This window comes from Gossypium raimondii, chromosome 11, assembly GCF_025698545.1.
Source record: "Gossypium raimondii isolate GPD5lz chromosome 11, ASM2569854v1, whole genome shotgun sequence".
NCBI lineage: Eukaryota > Viridiplantae > Streptophyta > Magnoliopsida > Malvales > Malvaceae > Gossypium > Gossypium raimondii.
Window position 1 is genome coordinate 48410755 of NC_068575.1, and position 22349 is coordinate 48433103.

Genomic DNA, 22349 nt, shown 5'->3' on the forward strand with positions numbered 1-22349 from the left:
TAAATAAAAGAAGTGATTGGTGGCTAGAAATGATTAAAAAGTATATGTAGTCCTTTAATTGAAATTTATTTTCTTTTAATTTAAAAAGTAAAGACGTAAATAATTTTTTATTTTTACTTTTGAGTTCTCTAAATAGGTAAAATGTTTTATTTTCAAATAGTAATATAATATATATATATATATATATATATATATATATTCAACTCAAATTTGGAGGAAAAATATGCAGTAAATTAGTAAAAAGTAGCAGTTAAGTGTTTGGAACCCAAGTTTAACCGTGTGAGTTGCACTTTTTATGAAGATCAGTTTGGTACTTCGCAATCGCAGTCGCTCAACTTTGAAGTTGAACCCTTCGCCTGTACGGACAAATCAACTCGGTGGACATGGCAAGGCGCTGTTGGCATAAACTGAAAACGACATGTCGTTTCCAACTGTCTCGTCACCTTTCTTCTTCAACCTCTCTCCCGCCACCTCCTCTTTCCTCTCCCCGGAGGGTGGTCGTCACCGGTACTATACCTTTCTCCAGTCTCATTTATTCGCTTATGATGCTTTGACGACTTCTCGATTTTCAGTATTAAGAACGGAAAAAAGACGTGTCGGGAGAGCTTTTCTATACTGGTACAGGAGGGTCTTATTAGATTAGAAAGAAAACTTTCTTAGACTGGTTGGTTACTTGTTTTTGGGTTTCAGGGCTTGGGCTGTTGACTCCACTCGGGTGCGGAGTAGGAACAACTTGGAAGCATTTGATAGAAGGCAAGTGTGGAATAAGGGCAGTAACCACAGAGGATTTGAAGATGAATGCTTTTGATAAAGAGACACTGACGCTTACCTTCGATCAGTTAACTTCTAAAGTTGCTGCAATTGTGCCTTGTGGGACTGCCCCTGGTGAATTCAATGAGGACCTTTGGTTTAATGCTAAGGTAACCCCCTTGTGATTTTGGTTGATGACCCATTAATTGTATTGTGCTCTGTGTGTTACTTTGGCATGTGGTATTTTGAGCTGGGTCAATGTTTTTGTTTTATGGTTGAAGTTGTACATAGATAAATTTTGGTTAAGAATGTAAAGCTGGATGCTTTTGAGGTCAACTATTTAGTTTCTAGAACTCTATGGATTCTGGAACATGGTCTCGAGCAAATACTGAAAGGGATAGTGACATTATATTGAATGCTACTTTCCAAGTTCTTAGTGAATTTTCATTCTTAGCAAGAAACTTGGGCAATTAAAAGATGTGAAGATGGAACAAAGTACATTGATTCCTCGCAACTGCGAAGGATGTTTTACTTTGCAAGCTGTCCAGGGTTTGAATATGAACTGTATTCTCAATCAAAGGAGCTCTGTCTGCTTGGAAAGTGGTCTCTCATTATACCTTGATGTGACTTCTAGTTTTTACATCTCAGAATCCCAAGTTGTTTTATCATTTTAAGGCGGTGTGCAGTGTCTAATCCGATGCTATATTACTTATTTATGATAATGATTATTAGGTTAGGTTCTCTTTCTGTAAGACTAATCAATGTGCAATGGATTTTTTTTCTTATTCTTTGCATACTACTATTAATGATTCTTGTTGATCAGGATCATCGATCAATTGCAAGATTTATAAGCTATGCATTATGTGCTGCTGATGAAGCTTTAAAAGATGCAAAATGGGCACCCACTGATCAGGAACAGAAGGAAAGAACGGTAATCACTTTTGAATAGCTGATAATATGTGAGATCTTCTCTAGTTTCATTTCATTATCTTATTCTTTATTAATTTTTGGGTAACCAGGGAGTCTCTATAGGTGGTGGGACTGGAAGTATTAGTGATATTTTAGATGCAGCGCAAATGATCTGTGAGAAGGTTGGTTTCTTGCAGCCATGAATTTTTTCATTATGATTGTAAGTATTTCTATTGTCATCACTAGCTCATAGTGTCATCATCATTCCTTTCCTCGTGTCAGCTATGGGCTGGAAAATGAACTACTTGAATATGGAGAAAATTAATAAGACAAGTGAAATCTCTGCTCTTTTAATGCAGCGTATTCGTCGACTAAGTCCATTTTTCATACCAAGGATACTCATCAACATGGCATCTGGTCACGTGAGCATGAAATATGGATTCCAGGTGTGTATATATTATATTTTTCATATATGGCATGCTTGTCACCTTATGATGACCTAAACCTAGTCTAGCAACAATTTCTATTTAAGGCCAGTTACTGCTGTGATTAGAAATGGTGCTTCATCACCATAGTGATTCTAGTTCCATCTGTCAGGTCATTTTTAGTTCTCAAGTTTAAAATTAATATTAATATTGCAGAATGTTAGCAATTACAGAGAATAAACATACTCCTAAAGTAAAAGTTATTGTTGTGTAGTTTAATTGCCCTTTTGAATATAGGGACCAAACCATGCTGCAGTGACTGCTTGTGCAACTGGGGCTCATTCTATTGGCGATGCTATGAGGATGGTTCAATTTGGAGATGCTGATGTTATGGTTGCTGGTGGCACAGAGTCTAGCATTGATGCTTTGTCAATAGCTGGATTTTGCAAGTAATGATAAAAACTTACAGTTTTTTTTTTTTTTGCCGCAATATCCATTTTGGCTAGTTAAAATATTGATAAAAGTTCAGGAGAGTGATGAAAGGCTATTGTTTTGATTCCATGTCATTTCTTCTTCTTAGTGGACCCTTAGGGACATTTCTCTCATTCATTTAACTAAAGCGGCTCTTATTTAAAATGAAAAATTGATAGAATTGCTTCAGCAGGAATGGCTCTAGGAGACATTGTATATCTAGATGTACAATAATGCTTTGATTGTTATTAAATTTTCAAAAGTTAATGCTTGACTCTCTTTAGCTTTCTTTCATTAAGGCAGACCATGAAGTAAAAAATTAGGGTGGTTAGCTCATTATGCTGATAACTCAACCCCCCCAATCCTTTTGAATGCTCTATTACTTTGTTTTACTCCTTCCATATTCTACTTAGCTGATAACATTTTTCTTTTCGACTCCAGAGCTAGAGCTTTGACTACCAAGTATAATTCTTCCCCTTCAGAAGCTTCACGACCTTTTGACTGTGGCCGGGATGGGTTTGTGTGAGTAAAGTTTGATTGGTTAATTGTGTCAAGCTCATTGCTTGCAATTATTTTGTTTATGCTACTTCCTAACTTATCATATATTGCCAGGATAGGTGAAGGTTCTGGTGTCTTGATATTAGAGGTAAATTGAGTTATGGTGTTTCTTCTATATTTCAATCACAAACCCCTTCCCACTGTTGTTGTCTATGATGCTATTTGTTTTATCATTATGATTATACCCCATCTGTATTAAGGAACTTGAGCATGCAAAAAGTAGAGGAGCAAAAATTTATGCAGAGGTCCGTGGATATGGGATGTCAGGTTGTTGTCAAAGATCTGAAAATTTTCTACATTAACTTTGGTAGTAATGTTCAATAATATTTATTTTCTGAACACTAATTATGACTTCTAGGTGATGCTTATCACATTACTCAACCACATACTGATGGAAGAGGTGCGATTTTGGCCATGGCACGTGCTTTGAAACAAGTAATATTCGCTGAGTACTTTTGACACTTGATTTGTTAACAGTTATGTTTAGCATCTATAACAACATCAAGGGGATTCCTTTTTCTGCTCGCATGGGTCATATCTGAGTAAAATACAGGATTGTCAGCTTCTTATGTTGATATTCTTATCTTTTGGTCTGGCAGCGTGTGAGGCAGCCGTGCAAGTTATATGTGGCTGCCTATAAAACAATTGTGCTTGAGAATCTGTCACTTGAAAATGTAGAAAAAATTATCACTGAACTTTTGTGATTCGTGACATAAAGAGCTGCATGATAGTTTATTTCACAATTAAATGTGCATTTCTGGATTCTAGTAGTTGGTTCATTGGTTCCATTGTCACTTGACCTGTGGGTACCCTGACAAGTTGCCTGCTAAATATTGTTAATCTTTTCTCTAATACATAATCAGAAGATTCAGTTTATTATGTACTTGGTGTGCTGTTTCAGGCTGGTCTGCATCCTAACCAAGTGGACTATGTGAATGCTCATGCTACTTCTACACCTTTGGGTAAGTTTCTGTTATTTGATGTTCTAAGTTCTGTTAAATCTGGTTTTTGTCTGATTCATGTCTCTGGAACCCCTTGTTTAGGTGATGCAATTGAAGCAAATGCAATCAAAGCCATGTTCACTGACCATGCAACATCAGGTTCTTTGGCCTTCTCCTCGACAAAGGTAAAATTCAGTATTTCAGACCATATGTAGGACAACGATAATTAAAATTTTCTAGGCAAAATCACACTCGGTTACTTATGCATCAATCTTCAGAACTGACTAGATGATTTGAATTTAGTGTGGTTGGAGTTTGATATCATTTTTACTTCTTCAACCGAAATGCACAATCTAGAGAGGACTAAAGTGCAATGGAGACAAAAACAATAGGAAAACTTCAAAAGGGATAGAACTCTGTTCAAGATATAGTATCTTAGGTGATTACTGCTAACTCAACTTGCTTTTTCTTTCCCCAAGAGAGAGAGAGAGAGAGCCTTCTCTATAAAGCTGTTCACATCTCTACTAAAGAGATGTGCACTCAAATTTCTCCTACAAATTTTCTTACTATTATGAAAAGATGTGCGGGAAAAGGAGGGGGAGCGAATTAGCGAGAAAAAGAAAAAGCAATGTTAACTTTTCCAGTGTTGGACCATTCTACTTTGCTGTAATTTCATGAAGTTTTCTTTTACTGTTAATAGCTTTCATCTACTTACCAACCATTTCCTTCCATTTAAACTGCTACAATCACCTTCATACACAGGGTGCTGTCGGTCATCTTCTTGGTGCAGCCGGAGCTGTTGAAGCAATTTTTTCTGTTTTAACCGTACACCATGTAAGTATTTCAGTTAACATGCTGCTTAATTATTCAAATGAAAGCACCTTTCTTCTTATTGGTGGGACATAGCTTTTCAAAAAGCTTTTGAAATGGTTCAATAGGAATTCCCACTTGTATGAACCATTTTGTGATCCCTATCTACCCATTTTTTTGCCCGTGCTTAATTAACGTTACAAAAGATTCTGTTTAGTATACTTGAGAAAGTTTGAAACTGCAGTAAATGATCATTGTAGTGGTGTCTTATTGCAGGGGATTGCACCTTTGACACTAAATCTCACTAAACCTGATCCCATATTTAATGATGCTTTCATGCCTTTGACTGCTTCCAAGGAAATGCCAATTAGAGCTGCGTTGTCTAATTCTTTTGGCTTTGGAGGAACAAATGCGTCCTTACTTTTTGCATCCCCCTCCTAGAACAGATTGATTGGCCAAACTTTTTGGTATTGGTGGGTTTTCGATGCCATTTCTTTGGTTTGATTGCATCTGCACTTTGAGAACCACAATCAAAGATATAAAGCCGATCAAATAGGTCATTGTGGCAGGCTCTTGTTTATTTTCTTGTTCTCTTATTTTGTTGGCAACAGTTAGCTGCAGAAAAACAACTTCATTATGTGACTGCGGAAAATTTTGAGCTTCAGATTCTTTAAGATCAACAGTCAGCAATAGCTGCCATAGAGCCGAGGGAAATGTAATGATGGTTCTCTTCGCACCATGATTTATGAGACATTTATGATTAGGTAAACATCAAAGAAAGTGATACAAATTGAACTGTGCCTTTGGTCATATATTTGTGCATTCAACAAACTTATATCACATTGCTGCATTTTGTTGACCAAAGAGTTTTCATCTTAAAGTAAAAACTGTACAATGGGAAGTGGGAAGTTGACAATTTGCTTCATTCTCTTCCCTGTAAACCCATTTTGAGGACATCTCAAGGTTGCATGATATGAACAGTGATCTTACTTGATGTGGATTGGAACCTGATTAAGATTGTCAGATTCTGAATACGACACATTGCTGCACACGGTGACTTTTGAACTAGAGAAAATAATTTCAGCATTCTGAAGAGTGAAGCCATGAATGATGGGCAATGGGAAACCTTTTCCAAGGTAGGAATTGGCATATGGTATGCCAACAGTCTGGACGAGCGTCCACATCACAGGCTGCAATAAGTAAAAGACACATTAGACCTTTTATTGGTAACCATGCATTATAAACATCAATCTGATTGAATACTAAGATCATAGCAACCTGTATCAAATACATTCGAAGATTCCCTATTTTGCTCCACTTCAATGACATTGCCAAGTCATCTAGCTTCACACTACCACCGAGGTTATTCCCCATGATTTTAACTGAACCTGTGCCACGGATCACCTGCCATGACAAAGGCAACTATATTGGTCACAGAAAAGGGGCATAATATTTCATTATGAAGCTTCAAAAACAGTTCTTATTTTCTAATCCATAACCTTTGGAATAAGAAAAACTAGAGAAGAAACCATGCATAATGCGATAAACCCTATGAAGAAGGATAAGGGAAACACAGAAATGGAACTCTGAGACCTAGCATCTTCAAAAGTCATAAACTTAACCAGTCAAATAAGAAACAAGTTGCCTATCTCTGTCCGGTAAAATTTCAGCAGTTTCCTATCCAAAATAAAACCCTCGGAAATGCAATTTTACATCAATATAAACAAAAAACAAATAATTACTCAGGTCAGAAGAGGGAGAACATATAAAGAATCCATACTAGATATACATATCACTGGGCTGCCCTCCAGGAAACTTGATTTTGGGTTCTCATCTATTATAATGGATGAAAGCTTTTATGTTTATTACATAAAATGCTGAATGCTAGTAGATATAAATGAATAATTCAGTAGTGAATTATACTACATGTTAACATGCTTAAAATTTGCTGCTGCTTTTTTTCAGTACGTCTTACAATCTACAAATTGGGGACAAGGATGATAAAGATAGAGCTTGAACCCTAATCTTTGGGGTGCCAACAAAGAGCCTTAACCTGCTCCCTTAAGTATTCAATTTGGTAATTCTCATACCAGCATAAGAAGAGAAAACCATCTCTACACTGCCAGATATACCAGCCACAGTTGACATGATTGATGAACCATTTTCGGGGATGCAGAATGATGAACTTGGTTAATGAAATCAAGCACAAATGATAAAGACTCTCAAGAGTGCCAAGCCAAAGGGGAAAATTAACAGACCAAGGAGCCATGGTTTTTCTTTTGTATTCCTTTCATTTTCATCTTTGCAAGCAGGCAGAGGTGGGAAGTGAGAGGTGTTTTTCAATAAACAAATGAAGATGCAATGGGATTATTACGAAATTTGTGACCATTATGTTCTAATCAACAAACTTACCAATGAAATGCAGGCAACCGATATTACTTGACTACCTTCAACCACATCAATTATCACGTCTGCATAAACGGTGGCACCAATATTATGCTCAGAAATCCTTATGACAGGTGGAGAAGACAGAGAAATGTTCAAATTCATATCATCATTTGGGTATTTCTTGTACAGTTGAGGGATGATAAATCTCCATCCAGCGGTATTTAAGAGAGCTTGATCTGGTACTTTATCCACAATCCACTCCATAAATTCAGCCTGACACATATAGAAACCATTAATTTAACAATATATAATACAGGAGATGCCACACTAAGGCACCTCAAGGCAATCAGAACGAAGAAGTCAACAACATTGATTCTCATTGAGTAAATCTATCTTCATATTGGTATAATCTATATTCCTTAACCTGAATAACTTGATTTCTACATTAGCTACAAACTATCGTGAAGCTAAAGCAGACATAATTCAACAGTTCTACATAGTTTCACAAACTCACATCATAGTATAAAGCAGAAGCAGAGTTGAATACGGCTTCATCTAATGAAATCCCTAGCATTTTAGACTGATCAATGCAGAAAACTGAAGGTTGAAACACCTGCCGGTAATGGTTAGAAACTGGTTGAACCTTTTTACCATCTGTGAATAACCCATTGATGTCAAATTCAATGGAAGAACTGCTCAATTCAGGATTTTCCACGAAAGATACATTCAAAGAAGCATTATCATCCAAAGGAATTTCCTTCGGAAGGGATTGCAGAAATGAATCAAGCTTTAGGATTCCATCTTTAAGTTTATTGGTAATAGCACTTTCCACTGCAGATCCTATTTGCTCCTCAAAGGCATTAATCATCCTGAAAAATGAAACAGTAGCAATGAATCACCATAAAATAAAACATAGATCCAGCTTTGCAAAGAAAAGTAACAAAATGTGCATAGGTAAGGCCATTATTTTCTCACTGAAGAAAGTTGAAGACATAAACCAACACCAGAATCCTTTTCCGTTAGTGAAAGGAAAAGCAGCCCAATGATGATATAATCATATAGAAGAACAGTTCTTTTAAACACTTCCGACAATGCAAAATGATTTAGGTCACCAGAAAACGAACCTTGGATACAACTAGGACAAAATTAGTCAATTGATATAAATTAACATACCCTTGATAAAGCCAAGAAGCTCCTCCATCCAATTTTATGGTGATTTCTTTCACATAACAACCGCTCTCCAAGAGGGACAGCTTCAAAGTTCCTTCATGATTCTCCAAGCCTAATGTAAGCCCCACCTCCATTCCTTCAACCTTATGCAGATTGCAGAGGCATTACTCATCAGATTCCCTTTGTTACAAGCATATTACAAATGAGCAAATAAGCACAAATTCAGAACAGCCAAAAGAATCATTGGTGCATGAACTTCATGCATGGCTGCTATCAACAAGCAACCCACTTGTTGATAAAAAACGATAATGAACGAAACATGCTACACAACAACCATATGTAGAAAATCCAGATACAAACATAACATTCTATAACAACCCAACAGTAAATGCACTGCAGGAACATAAAGTTCATACTTAAATTTTATGAAGTAAATGAAGCTTAACTGCAAATATAATAACTTTATCCCATGTCCTTAGTCAGCAGAGTAAATTTAATGAACTAGAAAACGATTATATAACACAAAACTCAGTACCAGCATAAGAAATGAAACCCACTAGCATGAGAAGAAAAAAGCCAAAGACTAACATATATTTTACCCAAAATCCAAAGCGGACAAACCAACCAAGAGCAAAGATAAAATTGAAAGAAAACCCATTTCTAGAGCTTGTTTGGCCTAGAGCTACAATGAAACTGTCGCAAATATTAAGCAATGTTAAATTGAAATTCGTACCTTTGGTTTATTTTTTACAAAAAAATTATGAACAGTTTTTCAAAAAATAAAAAGGGGGAAAAAATAATACCTCAACTGAAGCCCTTCCTCCATCAGAAATCTCAATAGGAACAAGCCAGGAACTATAAGAATAATGCCAATTCATGGTCAAGTTACAAGTAGTCCCCGAAGCAACAATCGCGATCCCAGAATTCCCAAGCTTAACATAAGACGCCAAAACATCGATTTTATAAATAGTAACATTGGAGATAACCATATGAACATTTCCCAGAAATGGGATTCGGGCAGATTTTTCGATGGTGGCAGGCAACTGCAAAGGGATGATGGAAGAGATGGCTTCGTTGACGAGCAAGTCCTTGACGAAATCAAGGCCGTTCTGAGACACGAGGATAGAGGTAAAGGATTCATCTTGGGTTCTCAATTGTTGAAGATGGAGATTGTTAGCTTGTGATGATAGGAAGGTCGAGGAGATTAAGACGAAAAAGAAAGCTAGGGATGCCATGGCGGGAGAGGGAAAGGGGTTCGGTGGACGTTTTTACTCCATAAATACTGTCATTTATTGGCCATGATTGGAAATGCAAACGGTGCCGTGGAAGGTTGTGCCATTTTTGTTTGCTTGAGGTAGAGTTGGCTGCCACGTCACGCAAAATAATATTTTGTTTCTGCTCAAATGTCTGATCTACCTACAACTAGACTTTTTTTTAAGGGTAATTTTTAGAATTTGTCACTTAAATATTAGCATTTTTTTTGTCATTAAACTATAAAATTTTCAATTTCGTTAATAATATTTTAGATTGTTTCTGTTTTGATCACTCATTCTAATTAATGGAAGTAATGATGTGACCTTTTTTAAATAGGATAATAACATATTTAGTCCTCAATATTTACACATTTTATCAATTTTATCCTAATTCTAAATAATTCAATAAATTTAATCCTCTATATTTACAAATTCTATCACTTCGATCATCAATTATAAAGTTTGTTCTCTACTTCTTTCACTTTTTTCTCTGGTGAATGCACTTGAAAGGTCCCACTATGATAAGGACCAGATCAAATTGATCCTTCGAAGTGATTAAATTTATTTCGGCTATGTTTGATAAACTAAAAAAATTAAGTGTTGAAAAAATAATTACTAAAACATTAAGTGTTGAGTTTAAGTTATAAAATATGTTTGGTATTTTATTTAAAATTAAATATTGAATATAATTAAATTATTTGATAAATGTTGGCGATCGACCCGTATAAACAACGAGATAGTAAAAGTGGAGAAGAACAAACACAAATATTTTACGTGGAAAGCCCTCAAAGAGGGAAAAACCATGGGCAAAGGAGGCTTCGACTTTTTTCTAAATAAGTAAACAAACGAGAGTACAATATGGAGAAAATAACCCTAAACCTCAAATGCAAAGCTCAAAATCCCAAAGAGCAAACTGATAAACAAAACCCTAGATCTCATAAGGCATTTACAAAAGGGGTATAAAATACTCTCCATAATGAAACTCTGCACAAAACTCATATGCGACTACATCTTGTCGCCCTCAAAGAAAAAGCCTACGACTACATATTGATTGGCTTAACAAAACAGGGATACAGTGGCTACTTTAAATAGGCTTAGATTAGAGTTCTAATCATACTAAAATATCCCTGGAATAATCAAAGTCTAACTGGGAGAAGAAGTCTTGCTTGAATTCTAAAATGCGATTGCAAAATAGGAGAACATGTTGTGACGTTGCGATGTCCCATTCTCCTCATTACGACGTCGTCCATCGTGTCATCCCGAGGAGCTGACACTCATTGTCCCGACGTTGGGCCTGTTTTGACCTTTCTCGGTTGCTTGTCGATTCTCGTTTAAGGTGCCTGCAACGTGCCCAATAAATGTGAGGCTAATCTATCGTAATTTGATACATTAAATTAGGCTCCCCATTACACTTAAGGAGCATATTCTCAAGCAATTTATGTGGCTTTTATATGTTTTTATCAATTTTTAGTTTTGTCATTAATAAATTGCTTTTTATTAGTTTTAAGTCATTTTTTAGACCCAAATTGGCTAATCATGCCATAGAAAACCTAACAAGTTGATTAAGTGTTGTAGGGAGTCGACTGTGGCCCGAATGTGAAGAAACATCACCTAGAAAGGGGTATCGCAATATCGAAACATAGAAGTGGTGATACCCCTAATAGTGTTGAAATGAGGAGAATAGAGGCCATCTACAGTGGTATCACAATATTGAGACCCCCAAGACTCCCAATCTCAAGACTGTTGTGGGTATCACGATACTCAAGCCTGACGAGTGAAAAAACCGTAGAGGCAATTTTGTGTTCAAATAAGCTTATATCTTCTTTTATTTAAGGGCAAAATGGTTAATGTTAGGTTAAATATTAGTAGGCTATAAATACAACTTTATAAACCTTTCATTTTAGACTTTTGGTGGTTGAATAGTTTCTTTAGGGTTTATAGTTTTTAGGTTAGGTTTTCTTTCTCTTTTTCTTTTCTTTTCTTTTTTTCTTTTCATTTTTAGTTTAGGTTTTCTCTTTTCTTTTAGTAGATTTTATTCTTGTAGTTTTCTTTATTCTTTCTTCTAAATGACTTTGTAAATGAAGATGAATGAAGCTTTTGGGTGTCATTGGTTCCACATCTAAATAAGCAATTTTTATCCTTATCTCTTTATTGTGCCTCTTAATTGTTCAAGGAAATGTTTGTTTGGATGTAAAGATTTATTATGTGCTAAATTATTGGACGGTTAGTTGATTGGTTGTTTGTTAGCTTAAGTTAATATCTATTCTTAATTGATTGGTTGTTCACTTAGATTGAAATAGTTAATACATTAGAACTGACGTCTCTAACGAAAAACCTAGATAAACGAGACCAAAAGGAGAGTTTATCCTTAGATATTTTAATATAATCATGTCGAGTAGTGAGACCGAGAGGTAATCTTAGGTTGTATCTTTTAGTCTAAAATGAGACCGAGAGGAGATTCCTAACTAAGAGTGGCAACTAATATAATCAATGTAGGTTTATTAGTTTAATTAACACTCAACTAATCAATAGACCATCGTTAAATCATTTATATTATCTAAAACATTAGAAAGAAAGTTTAGCTTAATTAGTTTAATTAATAGTTTAATTTTAGTTTATAAACAATTTTATTTGGACTTGCACTAATAACTTCTAACTCAATTAGATTAGTAATTGTTTAAATTGTAATTAACTTGATAAACACATTTATCCACTTGGCAATCCTTTGGGTTCGACCCCTTGGAACACTTCGTGTTCCATCAGAACTATAAATATCACAACTGACACTGTACGTTTGCAGTTAAAAACCCACTCTTTTAAATTATTTTATAAAATTATTTGTTTTTTTTTCTGTGCACAAGCGCGTACGGGTCAGAGGCACACCCTACAATAAACAATAATATAATCTTAAATAAAATAAATAAAAATCATTGAATTTATTTTCCGTTAAATGATAAGTAGCTCCCTATCTACTTATCATTTTCTACACTTTTTTGTAGAAAAAAAATTCTATCTAGTAGTTTTCATCATGAGTTATCAAATGTGTTTAAAAAATTAAGTTGCTAAAAGTATTAATTTTAAGTTGATTGATTTTTTCAACAGTTTACCAAAGAGGCTTGTATTATTAAAAAGAATCAATTAATGTCAAATTAGAATAGAGTTAACATTTACTATTTAAAAGAGTTAACATTTTAAAGTTTTTATGGTTCTATAAATAAAATCTTTTGTTTAGAATTTAACTACGATTGAAACAAATAATTTCAAGTCATTTTTATACAAAATGTTAATTATGTTACAATTTGGACTTATTTAATCCTTTTTAATAATATAGGACTAAATCGATCCATTTAATAATAGAGGATTAATTTGATCTAGATACTATAATATACGGAACATCAATCGTTTTTCTCTTATCAGATGCTATGAAGGGTATGTTTGATAAATGTTCATACTTCTCCACTCTACTATTCTTTTTAGGCTTAATTCACGATTTGGTCCTTGAAATATACTTATTTTCTCACTTAAGTACCTATTTTTTTTGTCCCAATTTGATACTTAAAGTATGATTCCATTAAAGTTTTTAGTCCTTTTTTAATTGAGTTAAAAAAACTGCAAGACAAGTGGCACTCCCTCCCCATTTTGACTGAAATATAAAAAAAATTGGATTGAAAACTCATTCCTCTCCATATTTTCTTTCATCTCCTTCAACCAATCAAAATCTTTTCATTATCTCTTTCCACCAATCAAACTCTTCACCCTCCACAATTTATTATTATTTTCCCTTCTCCACCCTGGCTATTAACTACTCAACAAACCCTCCCTAAACAACTCTCAGTAGCTCTGTCTTGCAACACCATCACACCATCCTAACGCTTGAACCAAGGCACTCCTCAAGCATGTTCCAGCTCCTCCACCACCAAGGATCACCATAGTAGCACCCAATGTCGCTACCGATAACATCCTTCAACCACGACATATTTCTCTCTTTCTCACGTTAAAACTCTCTAATAATGATGTTCTAAATCCCATTTGATACGGACTGGTTTCAACTATTCTTCAAAAGTGGACTAAACAAGTGAAAGATATGTTGGAGGCAAGAAAGTGTTTTGTCATGAAGATTTCATACCGTTACAGTGTGTTATTTCTTTTGAAGAGAAAAGATTTTAAAACCACTATTATGGTGGTTGTTGTAACCAAACATGTGAGGTTCATGTATAGTAGAAAGTTGGAATTATGTTTTTTTTTTTCAAAGTATATAATGTGTTGAGGATCAACCCTTATAAAACAACGAAAGAGAAAAATAGAGAATATTAAGAACACAATTTTTAAGTGGAAAACTCATCCGAATGGGATAAAAACCACGAGCAAATGAGGCTTTGATTTTTCATTAAATGAGTAAACAAACGAGAGTACAATATGAAGAAAATAAACATAAATGTACTAAATGTACAAACCCTAACCTCGAAAACAAAGCCATAACCCTCATAGAACAAATCCGGAAACAAGCCCTAACTCTTATAGATTTCTCTCAAAAAGGGTACAAAATTCTCTCTATAGTTACCACGCAAGCTCTCACCAAAACTTATTTACGACTACATCTTGTCGCCCCCAAAAGAAAAGCCCTGTAGTACATCTTTAATTTCCCTGTAGTACTTCTTCTCTCAGTTGAACTCTGATTACTTCAAAGGGCTAAAATGACTAAAATATCCTTGAAGTAATTAGAGTTCGACTGGGAAAAGAAGTTCTACTTGGCTGTCAAAACGCGATTATGTTATTTAAGGAATATGTCGCGTCACCGTGACATCCCATGCATGCTCGTCACAACATTTCCCTCTCCGTCAATTGGAGAACTTGTTGCATCGTCACGACGTCCATCGTCACGACGTCCATCGCCACGACGTCCATCGTCGTAATGTTTGTGTCCTCCACGTTGTGACGTCATGCCTATTTCGCCTTTGTTTTTGTTAAGTGCCTACAAAATGTTTAAAAAATGCGAGGCACACCCACAAATCTTCACTTTGACTTGTATTTACTATACTTACTTTTCCAGGCCATGTCACGGGTCGAACTCGATATTTGTAGAATGTCAACCAAGCCCAAACTATTCTTGAACTTGAAAACTGAAATACTCCTAGTCTTCAAATCAAGGTTGTATAATGCAACCAGGGCCAGTGATACACGAATGGATATGTGTTTCACAATAAAAGATAAAACATCAAAGAAATCAACTCCCTCCACTTGGTTGTCACCCTTTATGACTAACCTTACTTTAAACACCTTGCTTTATCCAAAACTGCTACAATTTGAAATTTGTGATTCTATCAAACTTCTTGATATCGAAATTCGTTAGCTCCATCCCTGAACTGATTGATTGAGGAAATGTAACATTGTTCTGATACCAGTTTATTGGGGATCAGCCCATACTCTCATAGAGTAAACCCGAAAATAAAACCTTAACTCTCATAGAATTCTCTCAAAAGGAGTACAAAATTCTCTCTATAGTTACCATGAAATCTCTCACCAAAACTCATCTGCAACTACATTTTGACGCCCCTAAAAGAAAAGTCCTATAGTACTACATTTTTAATTGCCTTATCGAAATAGGGATACAAGGCCCTTTTAAATAGACTAAGTTTAAAGGGCTAAAACAACTAAAATATCCCTAAAGTAATCAGAGTTCGATTGGAAGAAGTCTTGTTTGGCTGTCAAAACGCGGCTATACTACTTGAGAAATACATCGCATCGTCATGACGTCCTATGCATGCTCGTCACGATGCCACCCTCTTTGTCAATTTGAAAATTGTCGCGTCGTTGCGACGTCCCTCATCATGACGTCACCTCTTGTCATGATGTCGGTGTCCTCGATGTAGTGCCTATTTTACCTCTGTTTTCATTAAGTGCCTGCAAACTGTCCGATAAATGAGAATCACACCCCACATAATGTTATATTTCCTCAAGGAGGGAATTGTTTTCGCACTAGCCCTCCTATTTGGCTTTGTCATCACTCATCACATCTTTCTTTTCTTTTATTGTATCTTAATGAAAAATGCAAGAACATAATGGTGCAATCATTCCATTTTTATTCATGGTCATTGTTATTAATATGAACTTCCATTGTCCTTGCATTTCTGTTTTTTTTTCAAGTCTTTGCATTTCTTATTGATCCTTAAATTCCATAATAAATAAAATGCCACAATATAGTGACACCAATTGTTGTGTGTTATTCTTGCAACCAGCCTTGTGATTTTTGTTAATTACAGAAGAAAAAGTATGAGATTTGAATTGATTATTGTATGAGAACAAAAACTTAATGGAGACTTAAGTTAAATATGTGCAATCAACAATCTCGAACTAAGAAATATATAGCTTAGGCTTAGCTTTTCCATCAATAAAGAGGCTCATAAACTTTTCTCCATCAACAATAGTTTCTTCTCTATCAGAAGTTGAGCAAGCTTGCCAATGTGGATTGTAATTATCAACCGCCCTTGAATACACAATGATTAACATGAAAGAATGGAAAAATAATAAATAATGGAGGGAGAGGAGTTTGATGGGTGGAAGGAGAAGAAAAATGCTTAAGACTTTGATGCTGAATGATGAAGGATATGAAAGAAAACATGGAGAGTAGTGAGTTTTCAACTAATATATATATTATTTTGGTCAAAATGGTGATGGAGTGCCATGTGTCATATTTTTATTCATTGAAGCTTTTTTTTAATGTCAATTAAAAAATGGAGTAAAAGCCTTAATTAATGATACTTTATGTATTAAATTGGAAAAAAAATGAGGTACTAAAATGAAAACATTAGTATACTTAAAAGGGCCAAATCGAGAATTAAGCTTTATTGAATTGTTTAGTTTTACCCAAACTTTAAGAATTAACAGTGAGATTAAATAGTATCGTACCAGAACACAAGAAATAAAAGGTGGATTTCAATTGAAGTCTGCGCCTCCTTCTCTTCGATTCAAACACCCAAAAGAAAAAAGAACGATGGCGATGCAGGCAGGGGTTCAGACCTCCAAAGTTCTAATTCTGATGGGCGCTGGTTATTATACTTTCCCTATTATCTAATGTCTCTTCTTCTTTTTTGGTCTGATTTTCCTTACCTTTTTTCCTATAGTTTTGTAATTCGGGTTTTTAAAATTTTGGGTTTAGGTTTAACTGGTTCAATTGTTTTGAGGAGTGGGCGTTTATCTGAACTAATTTCCCAGCTTCAGGAATTACTGAAAGGCGTTGATGATGTCCAATTCTCGCCTTATAAGTATGATCACACCCTTCTTGCTGCTCAGGTACTCTCAATCCTTTCCAGTCAAAATCTAGCCTTTTAGTTTACTTTAAGTGCACAAGTTTTCGGCGTTTTATATTATTTTTCAAGTGCTGAATATGTATATAGAATCTATGTTATTTGGACTTCCATTTTTCCTGAAGTACCCATGCCCGGTACCTGTGTTTGACAAATATTTGAATATGGGTATCGGTGTGATTCTTCAAGGAAAAACTTAGAAAAATCGAACATACTTGTTTTGGACACATATCCTTTCGTGCCGGGTTAATGGTATAGAACTTGTTAGACCAGATTTGGGTAAATGTCAATGAAATTTTGCAGCTTTGTTTCTTTCTCTAGGTGGTGGGATGAGGTTGGAGTTCTCTTTATCTGTGTTAATCATTTTCCTCTGTAAGATTGTATTTAACTATGTGTGTATGCTTTTGGGTTTATGTACTTTTAGATTAGACAATTGGCGCAAGAGCTCAAGGATTTGACAACGTCCAATCCGGTAACCATTCTTAATGGGAACTCAGGCTCCGGCGGTATGTGCATCTATGTCTTTTGAAATATGTCTATATAATTTAAATTATATATGTCTACTTCCTGTTTTGCATCTTTTCATTTAGATTTGGCCTGTTCTAATTTATTTGAATGATTTACTTGTTCTATTAAATTTATTAATTTCTTGGTCTCATGTTCTAGAGCACTTTGGTTATATGGGGGATAGCTTATGTGGATCTGTGCCTATATTTTAGAAAGTTTGAGTTGCAAATATGCTGCATTGTGAAGAATTAGAAGTTGAACTTTGTGGCTTATCATTAAAACAGTAATATAGCTGTAGGGTGCTTGCTCACTCCTTTTTTTTTCCTGATGCACACAGGGGGCATTGCTTCTTATCTTGTGCCAGCTGCAGCGCTTGGAGCATTAGGATATTGTTATATGTGGTGGAAGGTAAAACGATTTTATTGATGAATCAAAAAATGAAATATCATTTTTGTCCAAAGTGCTTTAAATATTGTACTTTTAACATTCCTAAATTTCTGATGTATTGTTCTTATCCCTTATTATGTAGGGCTTGTCAATCTCTGATGTGATGTTTGTCACAAAGCAAAATATGATGGATGCTGTAGCAGCTGTGTCAAAACAATTAGATAATGTATCTGAAACATTAAATGTGAGTAATATTGGTGTTTCTTTTATGTAATTGTACTAATCCTTGGAAACAAATTCTTTGTTTGACACGGTTTTCAGTGTTTGATTTTGTTCTTACTTCATTCATGCAGACAACAAAAAGACATCTATCCAGGAGATTGGAAGGCTTGGACTGGAAAGTAGAGGAGCAGAAGGAAACATCCCTTCTCATCGCAAAAAATGTATTCAAAGACTACTTTTATTTTGAACTATCAGTTATTCATAGGGGCAGTAGATATTGGATACCAGTAGAAGATCAAATATCATTATTCCATGAATCTTTTGATATTTTTCCAGCTGCATTTGAGGAAATATTTAAGCCTTGGCCTTTTCCCCTCCAACCTTTAAAATGTTTTTCTTGTATTTTAGTTTGAGTTGTATTTCATTCCCTCTTTCCCTTTGCTTTTACTGATGATTCTCTTTCTGGAGCAGTGATACAGAACTTTCCAAAGATTGAGTTCTGTTGCGTTTAGAAGCTTATTGCAAATCTTTACTAATAGAGAATGACTTGCCAAAGAATTTTAGGTGCTTTTTTTTTATCTCAGTTATTGATTTAAAGTTTTTGAGGTTTCCCAGCTATAATGAATATTTTCTTTTTTGATTTGCGATTTCTGATTTTAGACACTTTTACCTGAGTTTGAAATCAGTCTCTTTGTCAGTCTTTCTTACTCTTGACATTGTGTAAGTAAGAGCCCATAGTTGGCATTAAGGAGAATCATTTGAGAGTTTATGAGGGTGCATTGTTTTATTATGTCCATAACTTTTTCAAATAGAATGAAATTCTAGCATATAAGTTTATGGCTGGTGCAGCCTTATAGATCCTCAAATCAACATCCATTCTTCCAGCTGACCTTTGGTTTGCTTACTTTGTTTATGAGAAAAGGGAGAAACCGATTATCTGCTCATAATGACATGAAGCATTATTTGCATGCAGGTTGACGACATGAAATCAAACCTTTCCGAAATTGGTTTTAATGTGGAAATGATTAATAAAATGGTAGCTGGATTGGTAAGATGCATTTCTTTTCTCATGTTTGATCTTCAGGTGTGCCGGTATTGTACTTATTTGCAACTTATCTGATGCTTCATTTGTTACTGAACTCTGCAGGAAGGAAAAATTGAGCTTCTTGAAAGCAAACAGGTTAATTCTGATACTGTTATTAAATATTACTCTCTAAATTATGAAATTGTGCAGAAGTGGTAAGTATTATTCTCTGCCATGCAGGATGTAGCTAATTCAGGTCTTTGGTATCTATGCCAATTTGCTGAAGGAGTTAAAGATGGAGTGAATACTAAACTTTTTCAGGTTAAATAATCTCTTATATTGTTTTTATTATGCGTTATGTTCCATGAAATAATGATGCTGGGAACCCACTCCCATATTGGTATCATATATATGCATATTGGGAACAGATGTGCTTACTATGCCCAAATACAGAATGGATACATAGAAACTAAACCTTTTCTGAGGTTAGCATGTATATCGCGATTATTATGCATTTTATTCTAGAAACCAGATGCTAAACTTTCATTTCCATATGATTATAGTACTTCTATCCATGTTAAAATATATATACACTGAGCATTCCAAAAATGTGGAGCAAATAACAGAAAAGATTGTTTTGGTCACATTTGGAGATAAATGTGTATGCTAGAGGGAGCTTTGGTTTTATATTTTGTTCCTCTGATTGTTTGATTTGTTACTTAGATTGCTTAGTCTAGTTGCAGAAAATTAATTTGTAATTTATAACTAAAAATGTGGTTTTAAGAGTTTATTGTCATCGTGTTTTTTGTCATTAGCTTTAGGCTAAAATTCTGAGCGTGTCATACTTTTATATTTTCAAGAGTTACTGATTTTGTTCTAATTGTATTGCCTTGCAAACATATCCAGTTCTCATTTGTCATCTTGCATAAGACAATAGTATTCTTCAGATTCAACATTCTTGCTCTGAGCAGCCAACTATATGTTCAGTGACTTTGTTATCTACTCGTTATTAATTAGTTGTTTGTGCTTGTTGGCAGGATGTTGGTGCGAAGCTTGCAATCGATTCAGCTGTGAAATTTGAGGAGAAATCGGTGAAGGTACGTGAAGTCAAGCCTTGTTTTCTTTATCACAAATATACATTCTCTCTCCAACTAAATTGTCCAAGGCTACAATTTCAGGGACTACAATTCCTTACCGAAACCAATGAGTCAGCCCCAAGTCAGAAACCAACAGTAGACCCCGACAAAACCGATGTAGATTCCCCTGTCAAAAAAGTCCCTACCATGAAAACAAAGGTACACAGATCATATCCAGTTGGAATTTCCTGGGCCAGGGATATCATAGGGTCTGATACATGATTTTCCAGTTTCTTATACGATCAGTTTTGTGAATAGACTTTTCTCCATTTATTTGCTCATGATGCATGAGCAATTGAGCATTGTTCTTGGAATTTACTTCCATGCTATAATCTGTGTATTCCTATATTGTTAGAGGGTGAGAGCGAATGTTGGGGTTATTGTATTCTATGGTAGCCTACAGTGGTTTGACCGGGCATTCCATTCTGGTTTTTTTCGACATTGGATGGGCGATTAAAAAGATTTATAATTTTCATTAGATGTACAAAATAAGCAGAAATGATGTTGGTATTTTGATAACCTGATAACTTCAGATCAAGCAGTTTCAATATAGCTTCTTTATTCTTCATGGATGAAAATTTATTTTCATGTTGGCAGGACCATAACATATCGTTTATTGTCAGATATTCGTTAGTTTATTCTATTTTTAAGTGAATAATAACTGGGTTTATTTTGTGATATCAAAGCTATAGTATATTTACTACAATCTTATCACTATAGTGAATTTGCTGTCCCATCTTTATTCCGTAAAATAGTATTTTTGAAGCTATTTTGCAATCAGAAAATGAACCCAAAGGTGATGTTGGAAGAAAAAGAATTATTCTGAAATCCAAAGTATAATGATAAAATAATAAACTTGTGGATTGATAAATTTATGCCTTATTCGTTCTTCTGTCTACGAGTCTGAGGAAACAACGATTTGGATTCCAGTCACGAATATGGCCATTTATTATTGATCAAATTGTTTAATTTAAACTAAACCTATAAATGTTTATATAAATAAATCACCATTAGTTTTTTTAACTTATAAAGTAACCCAAAAAAATCCATTAAAATGTCGAGAACAAAGCAATTATTTTTGTAACTATTTAATTGAGACAAATCTCAAAACTATACAGGAATTTTGGTTTAATTTTGTAAATTTTATATATGAAAATTTGATTTATCTAATTCTCACAAATTACTAACACAATTATTTATATAACATCATTTTACGTTTATATATTGCATACACGAATATGTAAATTTTGAATCAATTCAATATTTCTATTATATCAATTAAAATATTGTCTATATTAATATATATTTAATAGTTGAAAGTTTTTACATAAAATAAATAGCTAAAAGTTTTAATTTATGTCAAACTTGACATGTATGATCTACATGAATAGAGTATGAAGTATGACGATTGGATTGTTGAAATATTAACCGTATAAACCAAAAGTGGTTTTACACCATTAAATAATTTTTATACAATTAACATTTTAACAATTCAACTATTGAATTTATTAATATATTTATACTTATCATACATGTAAATTTTTAAATTGATGCGTATCTCTATTATATAAATTTAAAATAAAGAATTTTTTAACTATATAATATTTAACTAAAACAACTACTAATCATGTGCTGTTTTAGGATTTAAGTAATATACATGTTGATGAAAGGGAAGAGTAAATTCAAATTCAATCACATGCTTACTAAATATAATCTCATATATAAATTAATAGACTTAAATTTATAATTGGAAAAAGAAATTTAAGAAGTGGTTTTGAAATTTTCGATTTATAATTTAACTGTTTAATATTTTTATAAAAAATATTTTAAAAATTTTACCATTTTAAATAAAACGTTGAAATGTAAAAATATATATTTAAATGATGTTAAAATTTATTAACATTATGGTATTTCAATAAATATATAAAAATATTATAAGTCGTTATTAATATTTATATATAAATATTTTAAAAATTAATATTAATTATTTGTAAAATTTAATTTAATTATATAAATTATAATTTAAATATTAAAATATAGTCATTATAAATTCAATTAAAATATATAATATTATATATTTGAAACAAATTTAAA

The 22349-nt window shown here is 34.0% G+C and overlaps 3 protein-coding genes across 3 annotated transcripts; 2 read left to right on the forward strand and 1 right to left on the reverse strand.

Annotated features, from left to right (window-relative positions):
* Positions 1-281: 281 nt before the first annotated feature.
* LOC105803444 (3-oxoacyl-[acyl-carrier-protein] synthase, mitochondrial) lies at positions 282-5674 on the forward strand. The gene is made up of 15 exons (XM_052623171.1): positions 282-507; positions 691-920; positions 1574-1681; positions 1770-1841; positions 2019-2105; positions 2382-2533; positions 2997-3077; positions 3168-3201; positions 3314-3380; positions 3472-3548; positions 4015-4075; positions 4157-4239; positions 4817-4888; positions 5141-5337; positions 5476-5674. The coding sequence occupies exons 1-14, from the start codon at positions 384-386 to the stop codon at positions 5303-5305; spliced, it is 1413 nt and encodes a 470-aa protein (XP_052479131.1). The 5' UTR covers positions 282-383; the 3' UTR covers positions 5306-5337; positions 5476-5674.
* On the reverse strand, positions 5607-9728 carry LOC105803442 (putative BPI/LBP family protein At1g04970). The gene is made up of 6 exons (XM_012635643.2): positions 9226-9728; positions 8426-8565; positions 7767-8121; positions 7277-7525; positions 6143-6268; positions 5607-6054 (listed from the first exon to the last, which is right to left on the reverse strand). The coding sequence occupies exons 1-6, from the start codon at positions 9655-9657 to the stop codon at positions 5851-5853; spliced, it is 1506 nt and encodes a 501-aa protein (XP_012491097.1). The 5' UTR covers positions 9658-9728; the 3' UTR covers positions 5607-5850.
* Positions 9729-16565: 6837 nt separating this feature from the next.
* Positions 16566-20833, forward strand: LOC105803441 (uncharacterized). Its single transcript, XM_012635642.2, has 11 exons — positions 16566-16721; positions 16832-16965; positions 17404-17485; positions 17824-17894; positions 18016-18117; positions 18227-18316; positions 19069-19143; positions 19243-19275; positions 19360-19440; positions 20157-20216; positions 20298-20833. Exons 1-11 carry the CDS (start codon positions 16667-16669, stop codon positions 20475-20477), a joined length of 963 nt encoding a protein of 320 aa, XP_012491096.1. The 5' UTR covers positions 16566-16666; the 3' UTR covers positions 20478-20833.
* The last annotated feature ends 1516 nt before the right edge of the window (positions 20834-22349 follow it).